The sequence below is a fragment of the Aphidius gifuensis genome, linkage group LG2 (assembly GCF_014905175.1).
Source record: "Aphidius gifuensis isolate YNYX2018 linkage group LG2, ASM1490517v1, whole genome shotgun sequence".
NCBI lineage: Eukaryota > Metazoa > Arthropoda > Insecta > Hymenoptera > Braconidae > Aphidius > Aphidius gifuensis.
The window spans coordinates 3047376-3073187 of NC_057789.1; the positions used below are offsets into that span (position 1 = coordinate 3047376).

General features: G+C 23.5%; 1 protein-coding gene across 1 annotated transcript in view; it reads left to right on the forward strand.

Annotated features, from left to right (window-relative positions):
* Positions 1–25812, forward strand: part of LOC122848339 (lachesin-like) — a 75624-nt gene that overhangs the window by 10810 nt on the left and 39002 nt on the right. The window contains exon 2 of the mRNA XM_044146336.1: positions 5355–5648. Within this exon, the coding sequence (XP_044002271.1) occupies positions 5564–5648 (85 nt within the window). The 5' untranslated portion in view covers positions 5355–5563. The remainder of the gene's footprint in view (positions 1–5354; positions 5649–25812) is intronic.

Consider the following 25812-nt stretch of genomic DNA (forward strand, 5'->3'; position numbering starts at 1 on the left):
CGTTTTTGATAAAAAGAAAATGTATGAAAATATTTTGTTTCTTGTTCAATCAATATATATTTTAACATCACTCGACGAAGCAATAAATAAAAATTCACGCATGATAAGCAACATCCGACGCATTGAAATCAGCGACACGTGTCAACTCAATAGAAACCTCACAGGATTTATTTCAACTTGTGTCGGGTTACGCCTCTGTTCACCTATTGATGTACTCTCTACATGCATCAAAAATATAAATAAATAAAAATAAATAAAAATTTACAAAATGAAAAAAACACATTTAGCTTTTTTGTTTTGAGATTTTTTTTTGTTCTCAATCATCACTCTAGCGAAAGTTCTATTTTAAAATGTTACCTTTTGAATTTTGTCTGATAACGTGACGGTGAATATTTTACCAATTGTTCTATTTCATAGATAAAAACTATTCAAATATAAAAAAAAATAAAAATCTATAAAAATAAAAAAATAAATAAAATACGTTGGTTTAATTAAAACGAGATATTTTTTTTTCTTTTTTTTTTTCTTTTATTTGTTTGCTGTCATGAAGAGAGACCACACGATTGAAATTTAAAAAAAAGTTATAGCTGGTTATTGTCTTGCAGTCTCTAGCACGATGCGTCGTCTCCAGTTGTATGAGAAAAAAAAAAAATATATATATATTTTTTCTGGTTACCTTTAGTCACCTACAAAACTCTGTTATTGACCGGTAAATACTCTGACTGTTCATGCAAAAGCCAGATGTTTTTTCTTTATGTTATATCGATATTTTCAAATGCCGAGTCAATGTGGTCGAGAATATCTCTATGCTCCGAGTAATATAGAGTAGCTAGATAAAGATAAAAAATTTAAAAAAAAATGATATTTAAAATTTTAGCTATTAAAAAACGCGACGATGTAGGAAATTCATCGCAATGCCATTCAACCGAGTATTGGCTTTATACCTCGTTTTATAAATTCAAATACAAAATGCTTTATATTCTTTGATTGTTTCAGTATTTTATAACATAAAAGAATATTTTTTTCAATTCAATTTTTACACAATTAATTTACAATTAATAAATATTCACACATTTCGTTGATTTTATATATTTTTTTTTGTTTTAACTTTGTGTTACTACAACGTATGCAAATTATAATTTGTTAAAATTTTAACTATATATAATTTCAAACTCTATAATGAGAAATAAAATTAAAAATTTAAAAAAAAAAAAACAATTTTGTTTGAGTAGTTCAAGTGAATGGATAATTATCGTTGTGTATACTGGAAAAAAAAATTTAAAATAAGGGATCAAAAGAAATTAATTTTACTCGTTGAATTGTCGATGGTGCTCATCAGCTTATAGCTGAAATCAGTCATCTCATCAACGTTTTGAATTAGCTTTTGAATACACATGCACCGTGTTGAATATCACAATCGTGGGTTTATGCGTTTATCTGGTGGTTTATATATAGTGGCTACAGATATGTCATATTGAATTTGTGAATAAATTTTCAATTTAATTCCAAAATATATAGCTAAAAAAAAATTAAAATTATAAATTTAAATTATTATCTGTATTTATTATTATTGTTATATTATTCTTTCATCGAGCTATATAATCTACTGGATATTGAAATATAATTCCACAGCAAAATTTCAATACGTGCTTTTTCATTTTTCTTGTCGTACTAGCAATCATTTTTATGCTCAATAATCTTAGTAATATTCTGAGATTACTTGCAACGATATTTACTCGTTTGAGTTCGTTCATATTGACGATGATATTTTCCAATAGAAAAAAAATATAAATCATTGTCATGAGGTATAAAATTTTAAGTGTATTTTATAATTGAAATGAAAAAATTTATAAATAAAATATTTAAAAATGAATTTTATCATTTTTTTTTTGTACAAAACTTTCAAGTAAATTGTTGGAAAATAATTTCTACTTCTTTTACTAAATATTAAATATTTTTTCTATTGTTTCTATAATAATAAAAAATAAATAAATAAATGAAATTCACTTCTAAAGTATATGACAGGTTAATTGAGATGTGTGAACAAGTAAAAGCACATATAAAGAATGATACTGTCATCTTTTAGATAAGGACTCGTTATATCTGTCACTTGTTTTCAAAAATGTGTGTACTATTTTATTTTATTTCTATTGTACACTGCTTGTCTGTTTGCTCTTTGTGATAATAGCACCTTTCAAACTGAATGACACTTGAAATTTTCCAATAATTCTCAAATGTTTTTTTATTTTATATTTTTTTATATAAAAAGAAATATCAACATTGTCTCTTACTTATATTTTAAAAATTTCTTATTCATAAATATTTAATAATTTTTTTTATGTATTAAAATTTGAGAGAAAATATTTTATATGACATAAAAAAGCACTGAATAATTTTTGAAATGATTGCAACTTTTTAAATTAAATTTATTGCAATTTTTTTTGAATTTTTTTAGAAGGTGGATGATTATGATCATTTCGCGATATATCCTTGAAAAATTTTAGCCAACTAGTGCACGTTTTTGGGGGTGAAATAACGATATACTTATAATTTTCAAGAAAAAAAAAATTCAAGTGTATGCTGTGCCATTAAAAATGCAAAAATTAAATAAATTAAAAAAAAGATTAATTTAAAAAATTAATAATACTGTTATAATCTTTTTAAATATAATAAAAAAAAAGCTTGAAATTTTTTTTTTCAAATTTAAAAAATAAATTTGTGATTGCATATACTGCAGATGTTATATACACACAAATTTTAGTTAGTTTTGATACTTTTGGAAGTCAGAATATCAGTGCGTCTTCTGGCGCCATGGAGTCTTTGAGACACGCCTTAGAATACTCAACCGACAAAAACTTACGTTATCTACGTCTTGAAGACATTTCTCCATATGCTATATACCGAGAGAAATTGTAAATTCACGCTTTCAACATACACCCCTCCCAAGAAATATTATTCATCCCCATGACGCTTCCGTTTTATTTTTTTTATTTTTTTGATAGACTTTTATTTTATTTATTTATTTTTTTCATTTTGTAAACATATTTTAAATAAAACAAAATATTATTTTTATTGTTATTCAAAAAATTTACGTTAATTTATTTATACACTGATTTATTGGTGACATACTAAATCCGCTTAATGTTTCACTGATATTTTCATTATCAACAATATTTATACACTCAAATCATTCACAGTAAATCATAACATTTTTTTTATTTTTTATCATTTTTTTATTCACACCAACCACAAACAATAAATCCGTCAAAAATTTCGTTGAAAATTCCTGATGTTTTTTGATATTTTTAACGTATAAAATTATGTTAAAATTTTTATTATGACAATTTGAAAAAATAATATTTTATAGTTAAAAATTTCAAGAATTTTTTTTAACATGTATATATAATAATAAATTTTGAGTGCGTGTATTTTTTTTCGAATATTAAATTTATTTAATTCTCATGAATTATTATAGAATTGAAGATAGTTTAAATATTTTGAGGTACAAAAATTCCAAGGATATATTTTAATATTGAAATTTTGTATCAACGTGACATAAAATGAAAATTAAAATACGTACAAGTTAACTTATATCATATAAAAATTTATAAATTTTTCAGTAATTTTAAAACAAAAATGATGAATTATTAATTTTGTTAATTAATAAATTTATTGAAAAATTTTAAATACATTTATTAATAAATAAATAATGATATAAAAATAAAAAATAACTTAAAATTTAATAATTTATATTATTTTTTCAATAATTAATATCGCAAACTTTTCAATTTAATTTTCAATTCAAAATTAATTTAGTTATTAAAATGTATAATTATTTATTTCATGTGTATAATTATTGATTTAATTTCATATTAATATAAATAGCCTCGAGATCAACTCTATTTACTAAATAACCTTTTTTTTTTTTTGTTCCACGTTCGTACGAAAAACCTATGTATAATTGATCTTTACTAGAATCGAAAAAAAAATTCATAATTCATGATCAACTTAATATTTTTTCCCCTCGTTATTAATCATTTTCCACAATCGATAAATCTTGTTAGCTAAATATTTTTTAACTTCAATATGCATTACAGTATCGCAACTGCAACTGTAAATTCAAAATTATTTATTACACAATTTATTTAAATACTAATGTCTAATAATTAAATTAAAACATTTTCATATTGTTTTTACCAGCTTGTGTATCCATTTTTTAAATCATGTATATATATTTTTTGCAACTATTTTAATGTTTGCTACGTTCATTCCAAAAATGATTTATTCACAGGCAGTTTTGGTGGTATGTCCGACCAGTTAGTTACTTTATCCACTGGCCACACGTGAGACAGCCAAGCATGAATCACAGACACTGCATTGTATACCTCGATACTGCAGCTTTATTATTTTTATTTATTATTATCATTATTTTTAAATCGATTGAATACACACGCGTATGAGTTTAAAAAATAATAACTTCATCCCATTAAAATGTTTGTGGAATTACCGAAAAAAAGATCAAAATAAATGAATAGAGAAAAATAGCATAAAAAAAAGGTATGATAAATCACCTTGCTGGGTGTATGGGATTTCTCACTTAAATTGACCATCTAGAAGCTCTGATGAGAGCCATGTAATGCACTTTTTTTTCCCTCTCTCTCCTCCACTGCATTTGCCTCAATGATGCTTCACAGTTGGTTAAAACTTTCATTGTCTGTTTTAATTTATACAGTTGATAAATGGTTCTATATAAAATTATTTATCTAATTTTTCCAAATTATCTATATTTTTATGATAAAAAAAAAATGATAATAAATGATTATACATCACTAATTATGAAAAAAAATATGCATCATCACATGCGTGTATAAAATAAAACACAATTAATTAGAGCAAAAAAACATAATTAAATTATTTTCGGATAATATAATAACGATGTGTATTTATAGATTAACAATATAACTGCATTGATATATATAAATACATATACCAATATATATCAATAATCTATAACCTCATAGGAAGGATACATAGATCATAAATGATAGGTGTACCTAAACAAGAAGGGATATATACATATAATTTTGCGTGCACCACGCAACAATGCTTTCAGCACATTGATGTGAAAGTAAAATTTATCATGGCAATATTGATGAGAAATGAGGAAGAAGGATTAGTGAGGGTTTGCATGTTTTTTTTTTATTTCTTTTTTCCTTTTTTTTTTTGTGAAGAATGAGCTGTGGTTTAATACAAATGCTGCATTTGTTTGTTTGTATTAAATACACGCATACAATATATATATCAAACACATCTGTAAATTTGAAATATATATTATTATTATTTTTATATTTCAGGTGAATGTGTGAAGTGAGCTTGTGAGTTTGTTTGCGCATGTCAAATTTACAACCACCACCACCATGAACTTACTATTATCAGTGACGACAACGAAAAAATTCAACAACGCTGAGACCATCGTTCTTGATATTGTTCACCTCAGTCGGGATGCCGTCCGTGCAGCCTCGTGGTATTCAGTGTCACCGTGTCGATCGGTGAACGTTGTGAAATGAGTGATAAACCGATGGCTCTTTGCCTCGTGCTTATTCTTAGTGTTGCAAGAACCGCGTGGACTGACGTCTTATCAACAGCCGGTGAGTGATATTTACTAAATAATTTAATGAATTTATTTATTAAAATTATAATATTTTTTTTATTATTTAATAATGACTTTTTTTGTGGGGCATTATTTAAATACCCATGTGTAAGTGAACTGATGGATATACCTATATATTTTTTTTTTATTTTATTGGATGACGAATTAGTTGTGATAAAAAAAACATATTCATTTTAAATATCAGATTTATATAAATCTTTGCATTATCGTTGGATTGGAGAGTGACATTACAATTGCGTTTTGGGATTATGTTGACAATATGCATAGTTATTTCTCGTGATTGTTCGATACAACACCTATGTACAATTTCAATTTTTTTTTAACGTATGTTTTTTTTTTTTTTCTTTTTTGATATATAACGCCATATGTGAATCGTTGGGTTGCACTGATAATGGTGAAAAAAAAAAAAACTTAACAGTGAAAAGTCTCTTGTTTCATTTTCAACCCTCTCTTTAAATTCTCCAGTGTCCGTTTCTATTTGGCATGCAGTTATTCAGTTATACATTGGACATTTGCACACATTTACATGGGCAAAGAGTTCCTAATCAAACCAAATGCTTTGATTTTTGTATCGTTGTACATACACCAACTGATTTTATAGAATTTTCATTATCTTTTTTGTGTTTTTTTTTCCCACCCTTAATTTACTTTGTTCCATTTTATTTATTTATCTATTTTCTGTTCGTTTAGTTTTATCAAGTTTAAACTTTTTTTTTTTTTTTTTTGAATCTGCAAATTTATGAATATATATTTGTTTGATTAACAATAATGTTAATACTACTATGAATATTAAAATAATAATTGTATTTATTATTTGAAAATGAATAAATTTATTCATTTTATTTGAAATTGAAAAAAAAAAAAAAATAGTTAATGATTGAAATCGGAAATGCACTTAGCTTCTCGATCACTCGAAGATGCTGATATAAAAGAAAAGAGAATAGTAATAATAATAAATATATATAAGAAAATAAATATGCAATGAAAAAGCTTTTTAGTTTTGAAGATGCAATACTTATTTTTACTCCCAGAGGCTATTTCACTGTGCTTATGTACGACACTTTTTTATATTTTTTTTATTTTAAAATTATCCCTGCGTTTCAGTAAAAGCATTTCAATTGAACTTGAAAATAATAAGACAAATGTTAGCTTTGCTGCATTATTAGTTCTATTTTTAAAATCATCATAATATTTAAATTAAATTATAACAATTGAATTACGTATAAAAAAAATATATACTCATAAAAAATTAAAACAAACAAAGATTAAATTTGAAAAATTGATTACACTGAATTAAGCTTTATTTACAAATAGACATAAACTATAAGAGGATTTTCAATATGAATAATAATATATTTTTTTAAATACTGAATTTAATGGTAAATATAAATTTGTAAATTAATAATTTATTATTAAATAATAAAAATAATATAAAATTAATATTATCAATATAAATTTTGTTATTTAAATAAAATAAATAATATTTATTTATGAATAAAATAGAGTGATGTTTGAAAGTAAAGTTGGTTTGATTAGAGACATCAAAGCCAGATGATTTGTTGGTAAATGTTCGTTGAGAGATTTCAAGTAAAGTAGATGATTCAATGATTATTTCATTTGTTGATTAGAGCTATGACATTGTTTTTCTAATTAATTAACTAATTGTTTATTTAAAAAAAAAATAGTTAAAATAAATAATGAATTTTACTTTGATAATAAATGTTTATTATTTAATTTACATGAAAAGTTTTTTTTGTTTGTTTTAAAAAAAAAAAGTTAGTTAGTTTCAATTTTATTCAATAGAAATTAAAGTTGGTTTTTAAAAATAACTAGGTGATAAACGCTTGGACTGAATTTCCTTTACAACACTTGGTTGTTAACTTTCTCATTCGTTGGTTGTGTGATGGTGTTACACTTCTACAACTTTTGTTCATCCTTAAACTTGCAAAACACATGTATATAAATATCCGACAACGGAACCTTTGGATGATTTTAATTTTTTTTTACTTCCGGAGTAGATTTTTCCATATTTTTTTTCTACAAAAAAATCTAATTAATTATTAAACAATTGTTTTCGTAAAACTCTAGTTATATTTTTGTTTTTTCATTTGAATAAACAATAGAGTTATTAATTTTTTTAATTAAAATTTGCTTCAACAATTCACTCATAATTAATTGACATTTGAAAAAAAAACAATTATATTTTACAAAATATAAAAGCAATTTTAAAATTTATTTTTTTTTCCTACACAATAAGCACGATCTATTACTACTTGGTGAAAAATAAAAAAAATTAAAATTTAGATTATTATTTAAAATGAAAAAATATTGAAATATTTATTTTGATTTATATAATTTTGATTTTTTTTGATGGATAATTTTATGCTACACATAAATGTCAATTTATCTATTCAATATGATATACACTGTGTCGAATTATGTATATAATATTTCATATGGATGTTATTGTGACAGTAATAATGATTGACGATGTAGATGAAATGTTTAACAAAAATACTTTCTTCTCAGTAGCACAATATACCTGTCCCCGAGTATAAAAAATGAGCATTGTGCAAAAGAACACGTTAACTTTATTTCTTGCCAACAAACTCGTTGCTCAATATACATATACATATCAAAATAAAAATATCACATGGGAATAAAAAATATATTTCTTATATGTCGATCAGTAACGAAAAGAAAAAAAAAACAAAATAATACAATTCAAATAAAAATTCTGACTGTTTGAGATAAGTCAGAATGTATTTCTATAAAGTTTTTTGTTTTTTAAATTAAATTATAAAATATTTTTAAAAAATATAAACAATTTTACAACTCTATTTTTTTTTTTTTTTTTTTTTATATATTTATTAAATTGTTTACTATTAACTGAGGGAGTTTTTTTTTTTTTCTTGCTCTGATGTTTACAATTTTTTTAGAAATAAAAAAATTCATGTACACATCTCGAAGGTGTTAATGTTTTTTGTCGATCAAGCATTGTAAAGTTCTAGGTCAATAGCTTTATTTCAAACTTAAATATCATTTTATTATTATTATTATTCTATTGTTGATTAAGATTGAAGCAATCTCAGTATCTTGACCTCTGTTTCATTTTTATATTGCCAAAGGTGTTAAAAATTTTTTACGAGCTTTTTATCATCTATTTTATGCTTTTTATTTTTATTATTATTTTTTCATTTAAAAAATATAAAAATGTATATTTTTCTAGATCATATATAACTTACGTTTCAATTTTTAAATTGCAATAAAAAATTAAAATTGTTAAAAAATTTTTATAACTTAAAAACAGTTTGTTTTTTTTAAAATTTTTTTTTTTTTTTATTTTAATTTTGTGTTTTTAATATTGGATCACTTGTTTTATGGTTTTATTTTATTTATTTTTTATTTTTTTGAATTTCATTCAAAGTTTGGTGGTCACGAACAGATCTTGTAGAAAACACTGTCCATCGGGTTTACCCTGGGGACATTAACTATCACGACCGCATACTCGGAACAGCATGGATTCAATACTGTTCAATATATAGTCTGGCTATATACACTTGTCTTTATATATAGAGTATACTTTATGGAGTTTTCGTAGTGAGATACCAGCATTTGTAAATTATAACTTTTAGTTTAAAATTATTTTCTTGATACTTAAATTTTATAATTAAATATAATTATTATTTATTTTTGAATTTTTAATAGTTCAATAATTATGAAATTATATTATAATTATTTACTATTTATTTAAAATTAATATAGAAATAATGTTATTCAATTAAATACAGGAAAAGTATGATTTTTAAAAAAAATTTTTCAGATTTTTTAAGATGATACTTTTTGTGTTTGACAATTTTTTATACAAGCATGGATTTGATCCACATATGCGAGCATAAGGGTTAAGTGGTTCAAGTTATCTTTTCAAAAATATTTCAGTGGGTGGTTTTGAAATTTATGCTGGTTTTTCACGGTATTATAAATAACATAGTGGACTTGACCCTATTTTGAAATTTTTAAAAATTTTTACGTTTTACAATCGTACTAATAATTTATATAAACATGAATATACATATATACTTGTATTTCATTTCATGCAGTTATATACAATTGCTTATTATCGCAAAATAATAAATTTTAACGCAAATGCTGTATGAATTTTCTTGAATGAATGTGAAAATTTTACACTATGACCGTAATATTGTAATTGAGAACAAACGATAAGATCAGTCATCCGAATATCCAAACCATAATTTTACCTTCTTCTAAACGTATCGTTTCCTTTTTCCGTTGAACTTTTAGCTTGAATACCTCTAGAGTACATTGTCTATTGAAACTCCAATTGAGCTCATCCTAGTTTTCGCTTGAAATGAACAGTAAAATTCAAAAAAAATTAAAATATAATTTTAATATTATTAAATAATAAAAAAACATTGGCTCATTACAAAACAATGACAGATTAATTATAACTTTTGAATAAATTAATTTTCTCAAAAACTGCTCCGCAGGAAAAATATCCGAGAGCAAGTAAAAAATAAATAAATTGTGAATTTATCAAAGATTTATTATAATAATAAATTGAATAAATAAATAAAATAATCAAGCATTTAATACATAGATTGAACGATGAAATATTAAAAAAAAATTGAATAAAAAATAATAATAACATTGAGTAATAACAATACAATGACAAATTAATAAATTTTTAAATAAATAAATTTTGAATTTATCCAAGATGCATATGATAATAGTTAATTTAAAAATAATAAATAAATTTTTAAAATTCAATATTTATTTATTTATCATGCTGATATACTGTTGTCATAATTTTTGACAAATTTTAAATTTTCATAATATAATTATGTCTACATGTTACTATGCTTCAATTATTTTTATAATGATAAATTTTCATTTTAAAAATATCTAATGTTCTTGTTGCTAATACCAGCTTCAGATATATTTTGACCATAATATTTATTGAGTTAATTATTACCATTATATTATATAAATTTCATTCATTAAATATAATTTTTAAGTAACTAAAAAAAAAGTAATCATATCTTAATTAAAAATGAATTTAATAGACAACGATGTACTCTTTTATGATCAAAACTTACATCAATAAAAAATGTTTAATTAAATTAACATATTTATATTTAATAATAAAAATATTAATGAGTATATATTTCTTGATTTATTCACTATCAAGTCATTCGTGTTTTTATAAATTCATTATGTCGAGAAAGTTTTACTATTACCCATCATTTTTTTCATTTTTCATATTTTTTTTTATCAAACTATCTTTTACCTTCGTTATTTTTTATTGTCTATATACATTGTATACATACTCGTTGTATATAACCGTATTATATTCGGTCATTTATTTTCCTCAAAATAAAACAATAAAAAAAAAAAAAAAAAGAAAAACAATTTTTTATAGAAAAATTGAAAAATTATTTCCATTTAAATTTTGGAATAAATTTTTTTTGCGTTTTTTCCATAACTATAACTTCAAGTTGACGATCTATATTTTTCTTTTTTTTTTTGTCTTTATTTAAGGTTAACAAAAAAAAAAATAATCAGAAGAAAAACTTTTTTATAATCCTGCCATCACAGCTTACATTTCGAGACAATACATTTTTAATTTGGTACGGACGAGTAATTAGAGAAAGTCTTCCTGGCCACCGAGCACAAGTGTATATATAATCTGTCAAAAAAAAAATAAAAGAAAAATCTAAATAGAAACAAAAAAGTTTTTTTAAAAAGAAGATAAGTGTTTTAATAATTGAAAACTAACGATTCAACCAATTTAAAATTTTTGTAAACAAGTCTCATTATGATGAAAATTTCCAGTCCATAAAAAAAGTTTTAAACAATGAAATTTAAATATTGATTTTGTTAATAATATATACTCAATTATTAACATTCTCGCTGGTTACAAGATAATCATTAAATAATCATGAGCTAATAAATTTTTTCAATACTTTTTCAAAGTTTTATAAATATACTGTAAAGTTGAATATTGATTGTTGTATCAACCCTCAACTATCCAAGATATAAAAATAAAAAAAAAATAGAAAAAAAAATAAAGAAAATAAAAAATAGTAATACTTGAGTACTTGAGTGAAAGTTTTTTTCATGTCTGGTAGTGACAAAGCATCGGTGTCTTTTAAATAGGTCGATTTGTTCTGAAAACTCGTCGCCTGTAACAATGAATGCTATTTCGAAGTTAAATTAAATATTTGTGCGGCCGGGCAAAGTTTGAACGTGGGGTTGCACATTTGGGTGTCGTTGTGAATTTTCTAAAAGATTCACTGTGGTTGAAAGTCAGTGAGCTGTTGTCTCTCATTGAAGAGATGTGAAATAGAGAGAATACCGTATAGACATTGCAGTCAACTTTTGCCAAACAATGTCGGTTGTTCGTCACGACCACAAAAATTTAAAAATAGATAAAGAAAAATAATTCAAAAAAATAACCAAGTATAAAACTATGCAAAAAAAAAAATACATGACAATGATAAGAAAAAAACGTAAAAATTAATTATAAAGTTGAATAGAATACAACACAAACATGAGTGTTCAAAAAAAAAAAAAACAAGATAATATTATTTTGTGTATTTTTATGTCGTTCAATAAATATATTTATATGCTTGAATTTTTTTTTTTTTTTATAGAATTTTATATGTTGTGTATTTAGTACTTTCAACTTTTACGTTTTGATATTTTTTTTTTTTCGCTTAAAATCACTTGGTCGATTTAATGTAAGTCACTTTGCTGAAGCCAAACATCATTTTTTTTTTACCAAAAAGTTTAATCGTATATAGGAATTTTGATTTGAAAGAGAAGTTTTATTTTTATTATGTTACTGTTTAATTTTCTATTAAAAAAATATTCTTGAGTATAATTTTTGTATGGTACGATTGAATAGGTGAAATTGAATTTATTTTTTTTATTGATTTTTTTAAAAAAGATATCTTATTTTGTTGTTGTTTGCTGATTTAAAAAAAAAATAAATAAATAACTCATGTTAGGATCATTTGAGCACGTATGCAATTTTTTGATCATGTTCAGTAGTTTTTTGCCAAGTCATCTAGTCATTTGATCGAAATTATTATAAAGTTTTTTTTTTTTTGACAACTTTTTTTGAAAGTGTTGAATAAAAAATTATTTTAATTTATTATTAGGTTTTAATTTGTAAATTAAGTTTGAGGTATACAATGAAATTTATTAGAAATAAAAAAAAAAAAAACTTAATGTTGGATAGCCGAATGACTATTCTGAAAATCACACTCTCAACTTATGAAGTCAAATTCGAAGTTGAGGAAAACATTTTCACTATAGTGCCGGAAGTTTGTTTAATTTCACAAATGCAATTACACGTCTTATGATTATAGTTTTGGGAAGTCTGTTCCTTGCAGTTGTCGAGGTTACGTCACAACAATTCCCATATTCTCATCGTTTTCTCTTCCTTCTCCAAGCACCAATCCAATAATCTTTGCCTTTGGAATGTACCAGAGTTTATATCACTTGATTCTATGTGAACTCTGGGCTTGCATGATACGCCTCAATTCTTTATAAGTAGCGATTATGTGAACTGATTCAACAACCCTGTATATCTCTGTAAATTATTCTCATTTTTTTTTTTTCATACAGTTAAATGCTTTTTACAATCGTATTACGAATAAATATTATGATCAAATTATTATCCAGAAATAAAATGTTCAGGTGATTATTTTTTTAAAATAGAAAAATAAATTCTGAAGCTGGTATTAGCAACAAGAACATTAGATATTTTAAAAATGAAAATTTATCATTATAAAAATAATTGAAGCATAGTAACATGTAAACATAATGATATTATGAAAATTTAAAATTTGTTAAAAATTATGACAACAGTATATCAGCATGATAAATAAATAAATATTGCATTTGAAAAATTTATTTATTATTTTTAAATTAACTATTATCATCAAGGCGAGGATGTATTTGTCTGTTGATTTCGCTTTTTGAGGTCGTATTATTTTTTGTTAATTTTTTTTTTGAATATGACATAATAAATAATTTAAATTTAAGTTGAATAACTTTTTTAAATCAATTATAAAGTATCATTATTTTTCTTGGTTCATCGAGTGAGCTGATGGTTGAGTTGGCAAGAGCCCTGCCTTCAGCGCGTGTGGTCTCGAGTTCAAACTATGTCAAAAAAATTTCTATATCTGTGAATTGCTTTAGCCATGTGATTTTTATTAAGTGGATTTGATTAGCATGGTGTTTGGGGCAAATATTATCTAACATAGACCATGTGAACTACGCACTTAGTCTACGCTAGGATATATCTGCCTTAAACACCAAATACTTTTTATCTTTTTTTAAAAAAATATAATGTAACATACTAACACATATTTTATCTATCTCTCTGTCACAATTATCGATGACGACTGTTTTTTTTATAACAGGATTAGTCAATTTATTATTATACATTTATTATCAATATAATTATTATAAATCTTTGATAGTCGTTTATTTATTTTTTGCTCGCTCGTGGATATTTTTCTTGTGGAATATTTTCTACAAAGTTTTTTTCTTTTTTTTTTTGTGATATTCTTCAGACGTATATCTTGAATAATTTCAAAATTAATTTAATTAAAAATAATTCAATTAGTCATTGTAATGACTTGATATTTCAGTCAGTTTAATAGTCTTTGATGTATCTATCAAGTTTTTTAAATTAATTAATATATTACAATTTATTAGTTTAGCTAAATGCCAAAAGAAAAAAGAAAAAAATTAAAATTAGATTAATTTATGAAAACTTATAAAATTTTCCAGTAGACAAGATATTCAGTTTCCGTATGCAACAAACTATACAAAACTATATCATCTAATTTTTTGCTTTAACTATTTTTGACGTTGCAGTTAAAAATCAAATACAGTTGTATACAGTTGATATGAAAATAAAATTATTAAAAAAAAAAAAAAAAACGACTGCAGTTTTACACAACAATGAGATTTTTTTTCGCTTTCAATCTAATTTATTAATATTTGATGCCCGATATAGTAATATAGCAATACAGAGGAGTAAAATAGTCACTGGAGCGTATATCCGTTTGGCAATTTCATCCAATTCTCATCTTTTGTGAGTTTCATTCCCAGCTGAAAATGCACTCGCTTTATATATATACCATTTTCATAGATGAACAGTTTTCCAACGGAAATTCCCTCTCATAGCAAAACAAGAAAAGAATTAAACGTTTGATTGGACAATCCAGTGTAGGGTGACAATTTAAAAGTGATAAATGGTCTATTTGAACGTTTATGCTATTTGTAGTTTGTCATAATTATATTCATTCAAATATTTCTAACATATTCACAAATGATATATAAATAAAATCTATATTTGCCATTGGAGTTAATAATAATATGTATAATTTAATATCATTTTCGTTTGACGTCTAAAATATTTGACAAGATTTAAATTCAATAATTTCATGCTTCAGTGAATATAAATTAATAACTAATAAATTATAAAATAACTGAAAATCATCTACAATTTTATGGACATCTTTATATTCTTATAATACAATAATGTTCTCATCCACATTATCATACCATGTCTAATTCGATAATGTACCAGAGGTCAAAATTGAAATGAACTTCCAACTCCGGTCATGCCTAATAATCATCAATATAAATTAGATATTCAATTTTTACTGTATGATATAAAATACAGGAATTTTTAGCACACTGCAAAAATATATAAATTTTATTTAGCTAATAAAAAAAAAAAAATGATGAAAAAGTAAAAGCTTCTACTTTATTTTTTATTGCACTATAGATAAGATACTCTTTGAGTGTTCTAGATTGCACAAGACTTCTGTGACTAAAATGAAAAAAAGTGAGCTTCAAGAAAAAATTAATGATAAAACATTAAAAAAAAAAAACAATATATTTTTAATATATAAAATATAAAATTTTAAAACGTGTAATTTTTTTCTATTCAAAGAATCACAACATGACTTAGTTTTTTGTACTTTTTTACCATTTAAATTGGAAAATATAAAAGTTTAAAATATATCCAACATGTCAAGCTTGTTTTTCAAAATATTTTAAAGTTTTTTTTTTTTTATTTGTAAAATCATTTAAAATATATACAAGTGAACCTGCATATTTTCTGTCACATGCGGTACCAGGTTTATACTTACCTTCAACAAATATTTTTTATAAAACTTTTAAATTACATAGAATATCATATAACACTGAATTCTCTTAGCCTACATTGGAAAACCAAACAAATGCACTTTCCTAGATACTAATATAATCATAACAAAAGCAAGCTTTATATATATAATTCAAATTTTAATTTATCATTTGGAGTCTTTGTTAAATTTTACACTTATAACTTGACGGATCATTAACTGTCGACACGGTAGACCCAACATCTTTTTCAACAATTGTACAAAAATATAAAAACCATATATTTCAATGTCTACTAGCTTTTCTTTTATGATTTTTTTTATTTTTATGAATTTTCTTATATATTTCATACTTTTATACATCATTAGTAAAAAAAAAAAAAAATTGGCTTGTTCAAACGTAATGTAACCTTTGGGAATAAATGAGTATTATATTTTAAATTCAATATTATAAAAATGTTGAAATCTAACCACAAGAATCTTTCAACTTTGATATACCATGTGCTAAAAAAAAATTTGCATGTGGCTTTATACATTACATCATAAAATTTTTCTTGGCTTACATATACTTTTAAAAAATATTTCGTCTCGTGACATTTTATAATTGCACAAGTGTGAACCTTTATCTTCAATAGAAACTTTTTGTTTTTTATCTTGAAAATTTTTTTACTTCTTTTTTTTCATATAAAATACATGTTAAAAAAAAAATAAAATAAAAAAATGTAATATATAGTTGAGCATATTAAGACAGTTATTTTTGGTTTATAAATTTTTTTAAATTCGAAATATTATTCTTACCATGAATTGAACTAATTAAATTTTAACAACTTGAAAAAAAGTTTTTTTGATTTTCTAAAATACTTATTATATTAAAAAGAAAAAATATTGGTATAAATTTCATGTTTTACCTGACCTTATGTTTCAACAAGCAGTGTAAAAGTTGAAATACCTTGGTGGATTTATTAAAAAACTTTTTTATATAACTTTTAAATCAAACTTACATGTATTACTGTGAACTATAGTGTACAGTTATAATTCGCCTTTGATTCGTAAAAGAGATGAACCGAGGTTATACATATATTCCCCCGTGGACTATTTATTCAAGTAAAATGAATGGTCTGTTCTAAATTCACTTATCTTCGTTCTTTCAACTTCACTGAGTCTCATGATTCCATTAAGAATTCCGTCGAGACAATGCTCTTGGTGCTTTTTTGCATTTCTATCATTTGCTATTCATTTTTTTTTTGTTCTTTCAATTTTTATTCACTTAAATATATATTTCTTTTTTTTTTTTTGCCTCTATAATTTTTATACTATAAAATGAACAAATATAATCATACCTAATATGTATAATGTAAAAATGAACAGAATTGATTTGGTTTATTCGGCGATATGAAAATTCTATTTAAAAGCATGGATAAGTGATTTCTCTCGACTTGGCTTTTGTCTCACAGTAAATTCTTATAGAAAATAAATTACAAAAGCTCGAGAAATATAGAACCAATTGATTTACTGAATAAAATTTATTCGTTGAAATATCGACTCGAATAAATATTAAATGTTGAATATTATTATTCATTAATATTACATTTTAGTTTAATCGAACTAAAAAATTGAAAATTTTACATTTTTTAATCACATAAAAGCCTAACTATTATCAGAGCTTTTTTTTATTTTTACGAGATTTGACGAATATTTTGATGATTTTTAAAAATTTGTAAAAAATAAAACGCCAAGCTAATATAGTGAAAATAAGCCATTATTATCTGTGGAAATAAGCCCTTTTATGAGTAAAAAAAAAAAAAATCCTTTAATAATATCTATTTTTTTCCTCGCAAATATTTCGAAAATAAAACGTCGAAAAATTAAAAAAAAAAAAAAAATTGTGGTTTTTGCAAGTTTTTTTTTTTTTTATTATTTAAATAAATAAAATTTTAATTATTAAATATATGTAAAAATAGAAAATTTCACTTTAATCTTTTTTTTATTTTTATATAACATTATTTAAAAAAAATAAATTTAAAAGTTCTTTATCATTTTAATCAACGTCTGTGTGAACCACTCAATGTACTGATGAAATTTTTTTTTTTCTACATTTCATTTTGCATGGTGCATTCTAAAAACTTGTAAAAGCATAACAGATAAAACAAGTAAGCGTAAAAAATGGTATTGAAATTATATAGAAAGGAATTTGAATCGATAAAACAGCAGCATTTTGTTCCACCGGATATTCTATTAAAAAGTTTATAGTAAAAGTTTTTGAACCTATGACAACCGACCAGAATTCTAAAAGTATTTCAGAGCATAATCAACCAATAGATTAAATAAAAATAAACAAAAAAAAAATTACACTATTTTCTTTAAATATCTAACTGTACTTAAATTAATTTAGTGTTTTTATAAATTGTTTAAAAATAATAATAAATAAATAAATAATGAATGATGTATTATTTAAAATTTCGATAAATGATTTTTGTTATTGGATAATTATGGTTCGATGAAGTTTAATTAAATTTACAAGGCCATTTGACAAATACTGTGTTATAATGAGAATAATATTGGACAGGAGAGACCGATAACAATGGTAACATGCGTTAAGCTAAGCTATTCTATACAGCTTCAAATAATTACGTGTTGTCTATGTACTAGAATATTTAAAATTCAAAAAAAAATTTTAATCGTCAGGGGCATGCATATGGTGATTGGATTATTGATTTTTCATAAATTCAACAACCTTATCAATGTTATTCACGAAAAAAAAAAAAAAAATGATAAAATAGTGCTAAGCATAATATTCACACAAATTATTTTTATATATTTTTTTTTCTGAAAGTTTTTATTGAAGTTTGAGCACCTTAAATTGGATATATATTTTTTTTTTCACTGTAAATGTTATTTTTTTTTATCTTATCACAAAATGCAGACGAGTTTTTAAATGTACTGTGAAACAGAAGAATAATTTTTTACCTCAGTTCATTTGGTAACTAGAAACGTGGCTTGAAAGAGACATTCACTGACTTTTTGGTTGAAATAGGACAGAATTATATACACTGATCACTAACTATGATCAATTTAAATCACTGATCTGGAAGATTTCAATTAGTGTGTATATATATTTGATGAAAAAGCACTACTAATTTAAAACTCTTTCAATAATTATCATCGTGAATTAATCAAACGAATTTTGTGTATCGTATTTTATATATTTTCAAACGAAATTTTGTTATAAATTTTCATTTGTATTGAAAATGAGATAATTTAGTTTATTTTTAGTAGAAAATTAAATATATTTTTTTGGAGGTTTGCCTTCTTGGCTGTAAAACAAAAAAAAAAAAAATTTTTTTTCTTTTTCTTTTGATTAATTTAGTGATTTAATAAATTTCCTGAATTAAATAAATTTACAATTTACATTGATAAATTGAAAAATAATGATAATTAAATTTTATGAAATAAATATTTTCAAGTATCATCATTCATCAGTCACGTGACGTGAATTATAATTCATGAAGCTTTATCTATTTTCACTGAGTTATATTATCTTTTTTTTTTTTTTCATTTTTAAACAACGGTAAATATAGATAATCTCCCAGGTATTGAAAATTCATTTTATTATATCTCTCGTATCACATCTGAATTTATTATTCCAATTATCATTTTTTAAATTAGCTATTATTTTAATCGTGATATAATAAATGTGATTTATATCTATTAGTAATTATAATTTCATACAGATTTGTATTTCAAAAGCTAATTCACACTGTAGCTAATTTAAACTATTCATTTATTGATGAATAATCAGTGAGCTGTGGAAACTTATTGCGAAACAAAAAAAAAAAAAAAATAGTTGGCAGAGATGATACGATTTACCAACGCTTTTGGTGGATTGTGAACATTTGAATAAGAGATTTACGAGTTCAATTATTCAGTATGCTTCAACATAAACAGGATAAAAAAATAATGACTAAAAAAAATAAATACAAAATGAAATAAATAAACATTGATGATTCTTAGAATTCACAGATAATTATATCATGAAGATTTACAATTTATTACTTCAACTTTCAAGTCATTTGAAATATATTACTTTTAAAATGACTTATTCGTTACTTTGTCGGATTGTAAAAAAAAAAAAAATATAAAAATAGTATATTGATAGTTAAATATAAGATATAAAAATACATAATCAAATAAGCAAGATAAAAAAATGATTGAATTCGCAGAATAAAAATTATTACAATTTTTATCGAATGATTTTTTTATTTTTTTTTTTTACTTACTGATGTAAGTAAGTATATCCAGGAAGACAGTGAATTTATTTTATCATTTTCAATCTTGTGTTATCAACTGTTTGAGTTGAATTAAATTTTTTTTTTTATATTTTAAATTATTAATATAATTTTTACTAAACTTTTTTAACTTGGTTACTTTGAGACATGAAATTTTATGTATATATGTCAATTCAATTTACATGTAACTGTGCGTAAATCTTGGAGTCATTAATTAGACATCTATGTTGCATTGGACCTTGTAATTAGATGCATTTAATAGTTACTGGTCTGAGGGTAGCATCTTGGCGGCAAGTGAAACTCTGTAATCCCTAGAAGCGCTTGACAATATATTCCGAAGGATTCAGTCCCATGGCTCAACTGGAGTTACCTGTCTTCAGTATTCTGATTTGCCTTGCAGACTATAATATCGTATAATTAAACAGCCATTAACATAGTCAAGTTCACCATTCACCCTAAATCTCTTTACATATATTTTTTATCTTTTTTTTTTTTTTTCTCTTTGTTATCATCATTCACGTCAACGACTTACTCATTATTATTTTCTATTATATAAAAAACTTTTCAACATTTTTATTTTCATTAGTTACATAAATTTTTTAATTTTATTATCATTAGCACATTTTAGACATTTTTTTTTTTTTCTATGTGACTGCTTTTAACTTCATTAAATTTTTTATTTCAAAGCACGATTGTATGTAGTAAGCTTACACAAGTGAGGCTGAATTTAAAGGCAAAACTGCACGTTCCTTACTCACATTTATATGTTTTTATATATATTTTTTTTAAATATAAATATTTTTTTTTATTTTTCGTTTTAACCAACTTTTTAAGACACTTATTCAGTTGCGAGGCTATTTGTTATACAAGAAAACAAACAGCGAATATAAAAATGAAAGAAAAAAAAATTTTTTGAACAAATAAATAAACTGTACCAGCAAAAAAAAAAAAAAAATAATAATAATAGAATGCAAAAATAAAAAAAAAACAAAAACAAATTGTGAAAACTAGAACATGGAAAATGCATAACAAAGAAAACTAGAATGAATAACTTGGAAATTTGATGAGTGAAAATGCATTTTCATTTTTTACCATTTTATATATATGAGGGTATATATTTATAATGCGGCTGCATAATATTCATCATGAGTATGCTAAAGGGTTTATTATTTTCGTGTATGTACAAAGACATTAAGGTAGTTTTTGTTTGACCGTCTCGAGTGACGAAATTCCGCACCAATTTGATAACAAAATCGTTTGTTTATTAATTTTTTTCTTTTTCCTTTAAACTGAATTTTGTAGTGTTCAAAATAAATGTTTGTATAAATACCTACCAAGTCACCGAGTGAATAATTATTTGTAATAATATTATTTTATTTTAATTTTGTATTTTCAAGAATGTTTTTCATAATTTTTGCTTTTTATTGTAGAAATTTTTAAATTCACCCCTTGATTATAGATAGATGCCTTGGCAGGTATATACACTTGTATGAAAATTAAAAGTATACTCTTGATATTTAAATTATAAAATGCCCCAGGTAAAAATTCAAACTTGATATGACGTTGATCTGATGTTGGAATCTGAACTTGAAGCACGGGAAATTGACTAGTGATGACTGTTTAATTAATTTTTTTTTATCTCAAATTTATATTTTATATCGTTTTCTCTTTGATTCGACCAATTTATTTTTACTATTTCCTTTTATTAACTTTTCAAGACAGTTGAAATGTTAATTTTAATTTTGACGTATTTTTAAACTTAATTTTTAAACATCTAACATTGTAGTCAGCATTAATTTCCACCTGGGTGTGATTTTTTAAATTTATATTTTCTCACACTTGCTAAAGAAAAAAAAAGACGATAAACAACATAACGAGACAGAAAAAAATTATGATAAAAAATAATTAACAATTATTGCTGCGATGGGACAGTAGAGATACTCATTGCTAACCATTTGCAACCTTGAGAATAAAATACAGACTGTATCTCATTATAATTCCTTGGAGTGCTACACACTAGTTGCCGAGGGTCAAAAAAAAAAACAAAAAAATCATACATATATAATAGCGAGTAGGTCAACTTAGTATACTGTCCAGTTAAAAATACTTTTCTATTTATAAATCAAGTTTCTAATTTTTGTATTTTTTTAAATTTTCATATATACAGTTTTAGTTGATTGGCTGATATCTTTTTGTATGCCTCTGATATTTACTCTCTGAATTCAATACCTATCAATTAAAATATACATATGCATGTGTATAACAAAACAAAAAAAATCATTATTATATCTAGCTAACGACGAGAATTTTGTGTATTTATAAATTATATATATGCAAATTTAGATTGAAATAAAAATTCAATTTTTATTTTATTTTTTCAATATTATTTTACAAGTTTTACTGAAAAGTTTTCCAATATTATCCTCGTGTTTATTTTTCACACAGAGATAAAGAATATAAAAAAAAATTATTGAGAAAAGTGAATAAAAATTTTCATAGTGCTACATGACAAAATTTATTGACAAAAAATAACAAATATATTGTGTGCGTCTGCCTCTTGTTGAGCAGGAGTAAATATTCAGCAAGAAAAATTAACTAAAAAGTGTATTGAGCCCAGTAAAATTCATATCCACAATCAAAAAAAAAAATTTATTAATTATTTAAATATAAAATTAAAGCTCTAGAAATATTTTTGTATTGTATAAAAAAAATTTGTTGACGGTATTACAAATACTGTCTGATGTCGAATAATTTTTTCTATACAAAAAAAAAAAAAAGCTCCACGAAATTATTTTTTATTGAGCTTTTAATTTGAATTTATGTAAAAATTAATATTCTTTTTTAAAAATATAATTAAATATAAAATGATTTTGTAAATAATAAAAATTTAACAATTATTATTTACATTTTTAATAGAAAAATAAATTAGAGAGTAATATTACTACTCAGCTGAGTAACCAATCGTTATTTTGTACACGTAGAAAGTTTGTGGATATGAGATAGGCCGCTTATACCCGTATATCTCTATGTGACAGGCTGTCTCACCCTTTTTCACCCTAGTCAGCTTCAACCCATTTTGCTCTATTTATTTCTTTGTTCCATTTTTTTTGCTTTTCTTTTTGTTTTTATCATCACCCAGTTGCATTACTGTGTAGCATTGCTTTTACAATGATTGCATAATATTCAACGCGTGAACAAATAATATTTTTAATGGTAACACACGCAATTATCATTTTCAACAGTTGACCCATGAGAGAACGTTTGCAAAACTGTGATTATAGACTTTGTCACACTTAAAAATTCTAATCCGATTTATCCACAAAACGTTGAGGATTATATAATATTTTTATATGCCAGCAGAGTGACAAACTCTATCACGTTATTATAAATGATTAAGTCTATATTTTTAAGCAACTTTTAATATTGTTATAATATTCTATTAAAAAATTAATAATAATAGCATAGACTGTTTTTATTTCAAAGATTATTCTACATACATATATCATTATTTTATAAAATAATTATCTTGAAGAAAAAAAAATATTTCAAAACTTTTTTTTTTATCTTTCATCAACCGTTGAAATTCTCGCAATGAAAATTAATCGTTTTTATTTTTTTTTTTTACAAAACTGTTGTATTTTTTTTATGGATTAATAATATAAAAATTAATTAATCAAAGTTAAATATATATTTAAATGAATAATTTATGATTTGAAATGAAATGTATTACAGAGTTATTTATTTTAAAATTTTTTTAGTTTTTATTTTTTAATTAAAAAGTTGTTTTAAGTTTTTGAAAATTTTTAACAATCGATGTATTATTATGGACACTATTAGTCGATGATAAAAAATATATATTATTTAAACACGGGAATTATTTAATCTCAAATAATATGTAAAGTCGTTGCACCTGGCCTCAAAGTATATATGTGTTTTAATTAATCACCAAAGTTTGGTTTTATAGTATTGAAAATCTGGACTAACTCTCAATTGTAACAAGACATCCAGATGACTAACATGTACTACTAAACTACAATTCAAATTGTTGTTCACATGTAAAATAGCCACAATTGAAACACGACGTTAAAATTTTCCGTTTGTGTTTCGTCGATTGAATATCGGTGTTTTACGTAAAACCATATACTTCTTGTATCTTGATCAATTGAAAATTAAATATACATTCAATATATATTTTTCAAACAATTTTAAATGATTATCAAAATGATTTTCCTAATATAAAAAGGACAAACATCATCAGTCTTCCGAACATTTGATTGGTCATTGTTTTTTTCTCACTTACTCTCATACAAATTTCTTTGTTTGCCTTTTTCTATTATTTTTTTATTTATTTCGTTAGCAACGAAAAAACAACGAAAAAAAGCGAGTAAACAAAAATTTTTTTGATATTTTTTTTTTTTAAATTGACATATTAAGCTAGCACAACTTTTTTAATAATCATCGGATCTCGATGCAATTGGGCTTAAAATTTTGTGCGAATTATGTGTTTTTTATGTGTGAAGAAATCAATTTGAAAGAAAATTTTTTTTTTATTTTTTACATTTTTTTAAAAAATTCAAATATTAAGCTAGCACAACTTTCTCAATAATCATCGGATCTCGATGCAATTGGGCTTAAAATTTTGTGCGAATTATGTGTTTTTTATGTGTGAAGAAATAAATTTGAAAGAAAATTTTTTTTTTATTTTTTACATTTTTTTAAAAAATTCAAATATTAAGCTAGCACAACTTTCTCAATAATCATCAGATCTCGATGCAATTGGGCTTAAAATTTTGTGCGAATTATGTGTTTTTTATGTGTGAAGAAATAAATTTGAAAGAAAATTTTTTTTTTATTTTTTACATTTTTTTAAAAAATTCAAATATTAAGCTAGCACAACTTTTTTAATAATCATCGGATCTCGATGCAATTGGGCTTAAAATTTTGTGCGAATTATGTGTTTTTTATGTGTGAAGAAATAAATTTGAAAGAAAATTTTTTTTTTATTTTTTACATTTTTTTAAAAAATTCAAATATTAAGCTAGCACAACTTTTTCAATAATCATCGGATCTCGATGCAATTGGGCTTAAAATTTTGTGCGAATTATGTGTTTTTTATGTGTGAAGAAATAAATTTGAAAGAAAATTTTTTTAAATATTTTTTATATTTTTTTAAAAAATTGACATATTAAGCTAGCACAACTTTTTCAATAATCATCGGATCTTAATGCAATTGGGCTCAAAATTTTGTGCGAATTATGTGTTTTTTATGTGTGAAGAAATAATTCAAAAACAAAATTTTTTTAAATATTTTTTATATTTTTTTTTAAAATTGACATATTAAGGTAGCACAACTTTTTCAGTAAACATTCAATCTTGATGTTATTAGACTAAAAATTACGTGTGAATTATGTGTGATTTATGTGTAAATAAATAAATTAAAAAAATTTTTCGTCAATTTATTCATTCTTTTTTTTTTTTATGATAATACTTGTGTTTATAAAATCAATGAACAATGAACCTTTTAGAAGGTATAGATACAGGCGCGCGTAGCGCGCCAATGTGCTCGTATAAATAAAAAATCACAACAAATTACTCTCCATGTTAAAATATTATTACAACACAACCCACAAATCCACAAAAGCAAACAAATAATTTTTATTTTCAA